Here is a 10566-nt window from a genome sequence, read left to right on the forward strand (position 1 = left end):
CAAAACCTTGCCAAAGAAGAAAACAGAAAGAAAAAAAGAAAAGAGGAAGAAAAAGAAAAAAGAGAAAGAGAAAAAGAAAAAAGAAAAATAATTAAAAAATGGGATGTTTACAAGGCTAATAAGAACATAATACAGACATTTAAAAACACAATAGTACTTATTAAGGAAAGAAAACAAGACTCTCAGAAGAATTAAACATGTTGGAATGCTATCTGCTTCAGGACGGGAAAAACCTTTTGGTGTAGCTAATATCCAGATTCAGAGAGGTAATTAAGCAGATCTGCTTTCAGTTCTAGTCCATACAGTTTCAGACTATTTTGAGCCTGATCTTAAATCAAATTAGTTGGCCTGCATTGTATAAAAGGTGATTATCAACAGTGTAAACATCTGTCTTGGGCCAGAAACCTGATTAATTAATGGAACATTGGGAAAATTTCCTACAACAGACTATGGCATAACTGTTACTGAAGACTTTTCGATAGCTTCCTTTGAGGCAGCATTTACTGACCATTGACAGAGGCAAAACACGAGACAAAATGGACAAAAGTGGTCTGATCAATTATAATGCTTTCTTCTTCTTACTGTTTCTTTTGGCTCTCTAGAAGCAGCTGTCAGTCTTATTTTAGTTTCAGAGGACCTAAACACCCTCTCTAGCCACTTCTCCATCCTCAGTAAGTTTCTGGGAAGGGGAGCACATGTGGGTGGAGAAGAGAAGAGAAGATAGCTCCTTGCATGGCTATGGGGAAGGCTGGGCTGGCAGTCTCCTTAAACACAACAGATTTTCCTGCTGTGCCTTATTTCTGTGCTGCAAAGGGGAAGGAGAAAAGTCTTCCCCAATTTAAGAAGATGCATTAATAGAGGGATAGGGTAAAGGAGCCAACAGACGGCTGCATTGGCAATGTCAGTTGATGGGGAAGATGAAAGCGGCCTTTGCTTCCTGGCTCCATCGTGGTCTTCTGTCAAGGCATTTCATTTTTCATGTGTTTCAGTCTGGCCCCCATAAAGTGCAGCCAGTGTGAGACTCGTCTGTGCAGTGCTTTGAGCACAGCGGGGAAAATGTGTTAGGCAATGAATATTGTCATGAGGAATTGCCTGCTTCCCAACAATACTACCTCTCCAACGTGCCTACCTCCTCTTTTCCTGTTCCCTCTCCACGCTGAGATGTCAGGACAGCCTCAGGGACTCCGCTTTCGTAGGAAATAACAGGAGCTGCAGAGCACTTCAAAAAGTCTGGCTTTGTCCCGTAGGTGTCAAAGAAGGACCTCAGGTTCTTGGAAAATCTGGTCCCAAATGAATGTAAAAATGCACATTTTGTCAGGAAGTGAATAAAATCTCACTGAAATTAAGCCAGGGACAAAGATGAAAAAGCAGATGGCCCGTGACAAACTGTGAGAACAAATTTGTTCGCATGACATGGGAATAAGTATGTACTCATAACAGACTATTACTCAAGAAATTTTGAAAGAGCACAACTCCACAGGAGTCATAATGTGATTAGTCACATAAAGCCCAGGCCAGCTAGGCCTCGTGTATTGTACCTGAAAGAAGAGAACTTTTAAAAAAAAAAAAGAAAAAAAAATAATTCCAAGGAAATGCACAAGTTTATGAAATCAGAAAAACCTGTAAGTGAATTAAAATCTGTAGAGTAGTTTGTGGATTGTTATTACGCTGCTTAAAAAGCAAGAGGTCAGGGGAAGGAGCCTTGCTGAAGTGACTCAACCAGTAGGTTTTTGATTTGACAACACAGAGACAGAGTTGAGGTATTTTTGGTGAAACATCTTGGATTCTGGGTCGAACTTTGCCACATGCTCCGTTATAGCATGATTCTGATAACCTACAATTATTTCCAAAATCCCTTTTTAAAAAATTATTTTATTGTGGGAGTGACACTTGAGATTGAGTTTGAAAACTAGAGAAATAGGGCTGATTTTGAACACTGTGATCTATTAATATGTTTTTTTCAAATTAATATTTTGTACAAAACTCCTGAGCTTAAGTGGGCATATTTAATTACATGAAGCCACTTTTGTCATTAAATATTGCAACATCTTGATATATATGACATTTTCGGATATTTCCATGTATGCAGAGAGGAATGGACTCCCAGTATATAAATGTGATTCGCTTTATCTAAAAAAGAACTAACAATAAGCTTGCCTAATGGTTTAATGAATTTTCTATGCATTTCTAAGCTGCTCACCCAAAAGCAAGTGAGTGTTCAGAGATAGTTTGGATTCATACAAAAAAAAAAAGACGCTAGGCACCATTTCTGAAATCACACGTCTGTGAACACCCATCCTGGAGCGCTCACACTGATGCTTTTCTTCAGACCAATTCTAAGGTAGCGGCCGGTAGTCTCTTTGCCCAGCGTGGTAATTTGTCCCTTTTAAAGTTGATTTACAGCTTGAAGCCCTTCTAAGCTTGGCTGCAGACCAGCAGTGGGGGGCAATGTCCCGCCATGTCTGGATCCAACCTGAGCAGCACGGGAGGGACGGCGTCAGATTCAGATCCCAAAGATGGACTTTGCCCGTGCGAAAGCAGTGCCGGCCGCGCTTACGCAAGCGTTGCTATTGGACTTTCATTTACCGCAAGCTGTCAGGACTTGAGTTTCACTTCTTACCAGAAAGAGGAGGCAGGCGTATATTTAGCCTTTCTTGGGAAGCAGCTGCAAAACGAAGTGGGAGTGCATGCACGCACTCAGTCTCACGGGCACACGCGCAGGCGCTGCTAGCTTCACAGCAACCTCATAAACCCGAGCAGAAAAGGCTGCACAAAGGCCTCCTGCAGGTTGCTGTATCATGGAAGGGACTGCGTTACTCATTTCAACGCCGTAGTATCCTTATCATTGAAATAGGTTGCTTGTTCAGTCCTGACTCACTTGAAAGAATATCACTTTCTGAACCACCAGCTCATTTCTTGAAGCACTCTAGGGGCCTAAGTCTTTACTCTCTTGCACCTTAAACCTTGTCTCCACGGTTTTATGCCTTCCATGGGAACACAGAGGCAGCACTACCCATCTACTATCCTAATTTGATAGGAAATCACTTGCTACATCTATATATAAAGTGAGGAATCCAGCTCATCTAACTTTAGCCATTTAGAAGTTGGTTAGACCATCTAAGATAGTGCTGGAAGGGGAGGGACACTCCAGAGCATGATCCTCCCACCCTTCTTAGGGACCTGATAGTTTGGGATGGCTTGTCCCCAGAGATGCTTCTTTCTCTGCTGGAGCCAGGACAACTGCCTTGCACTAGATGCCAGCTAAGCAGCTAATGTTAGAGGAGCTGAATCCCAAGCTGTGTGCTATCCAGTGGAAAGTCATGCTCCTGCTTTTCCCTCAAGGTTTCTCTTTCTCAGACCTTTCCCTTGTTAGCTGACAAAAGACTAAGAAATCAGAGTTTGCAGCAATTTGGCTGCAAGGCAGATAAAATCAGTAGTCAAACAAAAGCAGCTAAGATAGCCAAGACTGCCTGAAAAGTTAAATACATGCTCTTCTCATACAGATGAATGCATTTAAAATAACTTTAGTTTCCCCATTCTCACAGGGCAGCCCATTAATCTTTTGGTCACACCCATCATCATGGGCAGGACCAGTACCAGGAAACCCTCTCCTGGCAGTGCTCCTCTGCTCTCTCTCATTGCTCTATCACCTGGCCCATTTACAGTCCTGTGAGTTTTTAACACCCCAAGGTCCTCTCAGAGGTGGCAGTGCAGAAGTATTCCCTATCACTTGCAAATAGGTAACACAAAGATATGCAACTGCTTTCTCTCTGGGGATCTGTAGCAGATCAGGAGGGCAGTGAATGTCAGGCATCCACTCTTTCTAACCTGGGCACCCGTCTCGTTTTTATGCAGCTGGTACAGGAGTACAGGAGTTCTCTTTTGAAATGTAGGCATTTTCAGTGCATGGCATCCACATCTGTTAGTTAATTCACTACATGTTAGTTACCTACATTATTCCCAGCAAAGAGATGAGGACAAATATTTCTCATCCTAGCAATAAAGAGGTTATGCTAGACGTATTTAATCCACTGACTGTGAAGAAAAGCTAGAGTATTAGATAAGATGTAGACATCTATACTGTAGACTGCTAAAGCTAAAGTTGACCTGAATCCCATCTCAGTAAACCTGTCCTCCTGAAGGATGAGGCCAAGCTTCCTATGCACTCAACAGAAAGACTCTGTTCAGAGAGATACAGCTTATGTGTATGAAAGCCTTTCTTTTGAGGGCTTTCCCTGTACATACAACATAGAAAATGAAGGTGCTTTCAGGGAATTTCTTCACTAGGCACTTACAGTTCAGTTGTTTAGATGAAGTGGATCCCAATCCAGGTTTTCTGAGTCCTGGATTAACTTCCCTAACTAGTGAAATATCTTTTCTTCTAAGCTACGAGCCTGCCTTGAACAGTCAGTCTTTGTATATGGGAGTATGCTATACTACTTACCCATCTTCTGTAGAATCATAGAATCATAGAATAGTTTGGGTTGGAAGGGACCTTTAAAGGTCATCTAGTCCAACACCCTTGCCATGAGCAGGGACATCTTCAACTAGACCAGGTTGTTCAGAGCCCCATCCAACCTGACCTGGAATGTTTCCAGGGATGGGACGTCTACCACATCTACAAATACTGGCAACTTGTGCCAGTATTTCACCAACCTCGTTGAGAAAAATTTCTTCCTTCTATCTAGTCTAAATCTGCCCTCTTTTAGTTTAAAACCATTATCCCTTGTCCTACGACCATGCACAGATGTCTTAATATATTTAGGGCAGGTCACTGTACTTGTCTGAGCACTTCGTCTTCAACATCTCACCTCTGCAGGCATTCATCCAACCCCACGTAGCTACAGCTCTGTCTAGGTGCAGGTCTAACAGTCCCAGGAATGAGCATGTACCTGGATGAACCAGTTAAGAAGAATCTCTTTCTGCTGAAGCTATTAAAAAAAAGTTTAAAAAGCATGCACTAGAGTTGTGATGAGTTGCAACATTCAGAGAAAACAAACAAAATTAGAGATCATGGAAATAAATAGAATCACCCTGTTGTATATGATAAGCAACTGTAGTAGCTTGCTCCATGCTTCATAGTGCTTAGGACTTCCATATTCCTGGGATTTCTCAATGCCCCAGCAATTTTGTCCATGGAGAAAAAATTATTGACTGTAGCTGATCCTGCTTTGAGCAGGGGCTGTGACTAGACAGTCCCCAGAGGTCCCTTCCAACTTCAGTGACTCTGTGATTCTGTGGTTTTCATCATCGGTTTGGGTCTTTGGATATTGATCAGTTGGGTCAGATCCTGTCCAGACAAGCAGTCATTCTGGGTGCGTAGACGGCACTATGTCAGCTATGCACGTACCTGGCCACTGAGCTGAGTGGTGCAACAGCTTCCACAGGTTGGAAGGGACCTTTAAAGGTCATCTAGTCCAACCCCCCTGCCATGAGCAGGGACATCTTCAACTAGACCAGGTTGTTCCTGAGGGGATCCCTGGAACCAGGAGACCAGGTTGTCCCTGCGGGGATGCTCAGATGCCCATGTGGAATTTCTTAGATGGAAGTATGGGAGCCTGATCAAGCTGAGCAAGATGTATGAGCATGGCATAAATAAATCTTAAATGGGAATTAGGGAGTGACAAAGCTGTGCCTTCTGATAGGGAAGCCACGCTGTTTGGAAAGATTGCAGCTAAAAGAAGAGCCCTTGATGACCACATTTTTGTCTGTATTTTTGTCTACATTAGTTACTACTCCTTGTATTTTAACCCCAATTATTTTTTAACCATTTAAAAATCTTTTGTGATAGTTATTTGTCACAGCACTAAACCAGATTACCTCAAGGTTTGTCAAGCTTCCTCTGGTCTCCAATGTATGGAAGAACCATTACACTTAATTTGGTTTGTTTGGCCAGTGTGGACAGGGATTAGCCATGCTATATATGGACCATAAACACTGTTCTGGTTAACACTACAGTTGAGCCAAACCTGAACCTTTCATCTCACCCTTTGCAAACTTTGGTGGTTTGGATGGAAATGGAACCTGGATTTGAACTGTGCTTTATTTTTGTTTTTGTTTTGAAAAACCAAAACCCAATCAATAACACTCTGGAAACCCAACATCCAGCATCCTCAGCCCACCTCTAGTGAACAGGGATTGAGCGCTTGTGTAGGCAGGGACTTGGTGTTGGGAAGAAAGCCAATATACAAAGGAAGGAAACCGTTTCAAGGAACTTGCAGTAACTTTCCATAAAAATCTCAGGGATATAAGAGCATGCTGAATTTTGTGTCATAATCCCCTCCAACCAACATGTGGGTTTGGTTAGGGAAAACATGGTGGTCCCATGTGGAACAAAGATGAACTTTTGTAGGCTGCATGTCCAATTGGTTTGGTGTTAGAAATGACAGGGAAAGGCCTTAGTTTGCTTTTGCCTCACAGTTTCAACTTGCTATCTGGAATACCAAACCAGTCAGTAATGAAAATGGATTTCTCACATCAGATTTTTTAGATGCCAGAAATAATAATAGTACGGTGTTAACACCTCAGTACTTGGCTTTCTCTAGGTTGTCTTAACCTAGATAAGTCTATTAATTTGTGTCTTTGTATCCACAGCAGTGCCTTAAAATTTACACTTAATTGCAGCAGAAGTAGTTTTAAAATCCATCTGTCTTACACTGACCATTCCTGTAGCATCTCACCACCTTCTGTATAATGTGTTCCCAATGCTAAAATAAAGATCCGTGGCATGGTATAGTAATTCCACTTATGCAGATCTCTGAGGCTGTTGAAAGGCTAACTTTTCCTATTATATTTCTGGCTTTCAGAATTATTGTAAAAATAGGATTGTCCTTACCATACGGTATTTGCCAACTGGGCACAGGGGGTAGAGCACCTTGGCCCGTAGCATGGTTTTCCAAGTCTTTGCATATTTCCCAGAGGCTGCTCTATCATCCTACACTGTATATGTTGGACTCACTCCAAGCAAACATGTTTCTAATGACTTTAATGGATGTTGGATGAGGTCCACTGAACTGCTTGCAAGGTGGCATAGGTGTCAAGCTGGGGAGTGCAGTGTCAACAATTTCTTTCTGTCTCTTCTTTGTTGATTTTCATAGCTGAAGCTGCTAGATATCTACAGGCAGGGATCTACATCTAAGTCTGATCGTGTGAACTCTGTCATGCTTCCACACTACAAAATTATTGAAGGGTTTAAGTCACCAACTAGCTCTTACTGTTTCTGGTATTGACCTGCCTGTTCAAACCAGAATACTGAAAACTGGGACCCTCTATGAAGCAGCAATTAACTTTGCCTCTGGCAGTAGCCATCCAGCCCACATGTCTCCACGGGACATCTGAGTTAGTCAGGATATTACCATCATTCCATGACTGGTCAGGAAAACACTGTAGGTAATTCACCAGCTAATGCATACCTATGAGACATCAATAATTCACCAGCTAATGCATACCTATGAGACATCAACCAGAAAAATGTTAAGGCCCATCCACAGGCTTTATGAAGGATGAGAGTGGAAGGATACTTTAGATTTATAATGTTAAGTTGCATGTTTACCTGCAGTAGACTTTTGTCTTTGAGTATGTCTGTTCTTTTCTAACTGGTCTACAGAGAGGATCACTAACAGCTGATGAAATTCCCCCTTGAATAAAAAAGGCCTAGTCCCACTGAAGTGACAGCAGCAATCCATGTATGTAAGTACACGTGTGAATCAAGGCTCATGATGTGTCTTCCCTGCAGACTCAGACCCTTGCACGCCTGATGCTCCACCTGCTGCCACTTCACCACCAACCTCTGAAGAGCCTGGACCATTCACAGCTCCAGCATCACCCTCCTCTTCCTCTGACACTGGTACTGCATCATTTTCCCCACCGTTACCTGCCTGTGTTGCAGCCTTACATCCCAAACCACCTCCTGTTCCACCATCAACATCAGCTTCTGCTGCCACTGTTCACCATGGACTCCCTTCTCTTCCTGCACCACCTGCCTCTACTCCATCCCTGCACCCTGGACTTTATTTACCAGTAGTCCCACCCGGCAGTGCCACCCATCTCATCAACTGGCTGCCCTTCCTTGCTTCTGCAACGCTCGCCACCATTCAAGGGAAGGAGGAAGACCAGCCGCCCATAAGAACGGGCTCCCTGGAAGGCATGAAGCGCTGCAGCAGCACACCCCCACACCCCTCCCATGATGGAAATCCCCAGGCAGCATCCATGGGAGACAGGGCTCCGGGGGCTGCTTCCTCACCAACCGCTGCCCACGCCATGCCCCCGAGCTCCGAGCAGGCGCCAGCAGGCGTGAGCGACATCCTGGCCGAGCTGCGGACGATGAACAGCCATCTCTCCGTCATCGCCCGAGCCCTGACGCAGCTGGCGTCGTCGCTGGCACCGCAGCAGGACACACGTGGCACCCCACCTCCTTAGTGGCGGGCTCTGCACCTGCTCACCCTGCTCGTAGGAGCTGGTGTTGGTCGGGGACAGCCCACGGTGGAGGTAGGGTGGAAGAAAGGGACCCTACCCAAACCCTCCCTTGCCATCTGTGACAGTTTGCTGTGCTCTCTGACACCAGCCACGTCTCCCCAGTGGGTTTTTCTGTTCGTTTATTTACTCCTTCTAAATGGCTGCATACATTAAAAATTTGTTTTGTGGTCTTGTTAATAGAATTGTTTATATTTCTTGCATTCCTTTCAGATGCACTCGCTCCCCTCCTCTCACCCATTAACCACATGAGCATTGGTAGGAATTGGTGAGGTCTTGCACAGACAATGCAGAGAATCTGAAGTGGCGAGATGTTACCCACGATAAAATGCTTGGGGAGGTGACAAAACCCATCTGAGCATCATGGGGGGACACAGACAGGAAAGAGCACAACACAACTCTGAAAAATTTTCCTATTTCTCTCCATCCGCGCCACATGGCATGGCTTAGTTGAAATTGGAGCCCTTCCCGGTACACTAAATCTCAGGGGTAATTGTAATTACTGATGCAGGTAAGAGCCATGATAAATTGTTCAAAATACAATGCAGGGTGGTTGTCTAAGCAGTGCTTGGTCTGAACAGCTACTAAACAGCCTCATCAACCTCTTGTCCTCCGAGAGAGCGTGAGCCGAAGGCAGCACAGCGCTCAGCTGGAGTGTCTTTTATTTGCCGGGTGCCTGGGGTTCTCCAAGGGCACAGGTTTACAGCCAGGCACACGCGGGTAGATCCCGACATTTCACCATCGCCAAGCTGCAGTGGCTTGCCTGAAGGTGGTATTGAAGGTGTGAAACCTCAAACAATCCTCTTTGTGGATGGAGAAAGAACTCTTGGACATGAATCCAGGACTCGCCCCTCCGAGATGCGTGACCTGAAGAGCAGCGGGTGAGGTACCCTCGGGCGCTGCCTGACCCAGCAGAGGCACCAGAGCTGGGAGCCAAAGGTCGGGATCTGCTCGGCCGTCTGGAAGAACTCCAGGAAAGAGGACTCACAGCTCTTGCAAAGCCATTTTGTTCGTCTCAGCCGCAGTATGCCCATAGAGCAAATACCCATCAGTCAAAATAAGATATTTTCCCAAAGGTGGGCCAAACACACGGCCAGCAGAGGCTGAGCCAGGCTACGTGGCTGCTCTGTCTTTCATCCCAATGATTTAAAATGAAACAAATGCTTGTGGCAAACAAGAGAAAAGAAAGGCCTCTGTGAAGTTCGGTATGATCTCGCCTTAATTTAGCTGTGCAGCCCTCAGATATCAGGATCTGAGGCCATCTCTAGGAAAAACCCAGACAAACAGACAGATCGCTTGATAAGATTAAAGAGGAAGTATTCTGTCTGTTTGCAAATATTTCTGTTACAGATGAGCCTAATCCACAAAGATTGAATGAATACACAAACTTCCCCAAAGCTCAGGTGTATTTGAATTTGAGGTTTTGGTTACTGTATATGTATTTATATATAAACTTATGCCCTGTTCGATCATGTTTTTTTCTAGGGGTGATCAGATTTTTTGCTCTGATACATTTAGCAAAAAAGGTGAAAAGAAAGGTATTTCATAGCTGGACTTCACTACCTTTTAGCATTCTGTGTTTTAACAGAAGGAGATAAAAGGAGTGTCTTAAAAACATTTTGGCTTTTGATTTGGCTATTGTAGTTTCCATAGACAAAAAAGCAAAGGTAAAGAACAGTTTATCACTTTTTCTCCTTTCATTAGGAAATACAGGACAGGAAAGAAAGGGGAAAGGTCTATGCTTTAAAAAAATGAAAGGAATAGTTGTCATTTTTACCCCCTTTTCCCTCTTTCAATTTAACATGGTAGTAAATAAATAGCATATTCTCTCACTCTTGATAGTTTTATTTGATTTATCCTGTTTTTGAGTAGCAAATTTTGAATCACCTTCATGGCCTAATACTGATTTAAATCTCGGAGGAGTCGAGCAAGACACACAGCCATATTCCTTTATACACATAACTTCAGAAAATCCTACTGTGCAGCTGCTCATGCTTTATCAACCAAGGTTAGAGCTGGCTTCATTTGGGTGTCTAAGGGATTCGAGAACAGTTTACGGGGCATGCAAATCCGGAAAAAGCCTGAAAATTTGCC

The 10566-nt window shown here is 43.9% G+C and overlaps 1 protein-coding gene across 1 annotated transcript in view; it reads left to right on the plus strand.

Annotated features, from left to right (window-relative positions):
- The window catches only part of RUNX2 (RUNX family transcription factor 2), a gene marked incomplete at its 5' end in the record, with an annotated part of 226223 nt that extends 217715 nt beyond the window's left edge, over nucleotides 1–8508 (plus strand). The window contains one exon of the mRNA XM_081997932.1: nucleotides 7736–8508. Within this exon, the coding sequence (XP_081854058.1) occupies nucleotides 7736–8418 (683 nt within the window). The 3' untranslated portion in view covers nucleotides 8419–8508. The remainder of the gene's footprint in view (nucleotides 1–7735) is intronic.
- Between the last annotated feature and the right edge of the window lie 2058 nt (nucleotides 8509–10566).

This window comes from Phaethon aethereus (assembly GCF_964289735.1).
Source record: "Phaethon aethereus genome assembly, chromosome: 3".
In the NCBI taxonomy this organism is placed as follows: Eukaryota; Metazoa; Chordata; class Aves; order Phaethontiformes; family Phaethontidae; genus Phaethon; species Phaethon aethereus.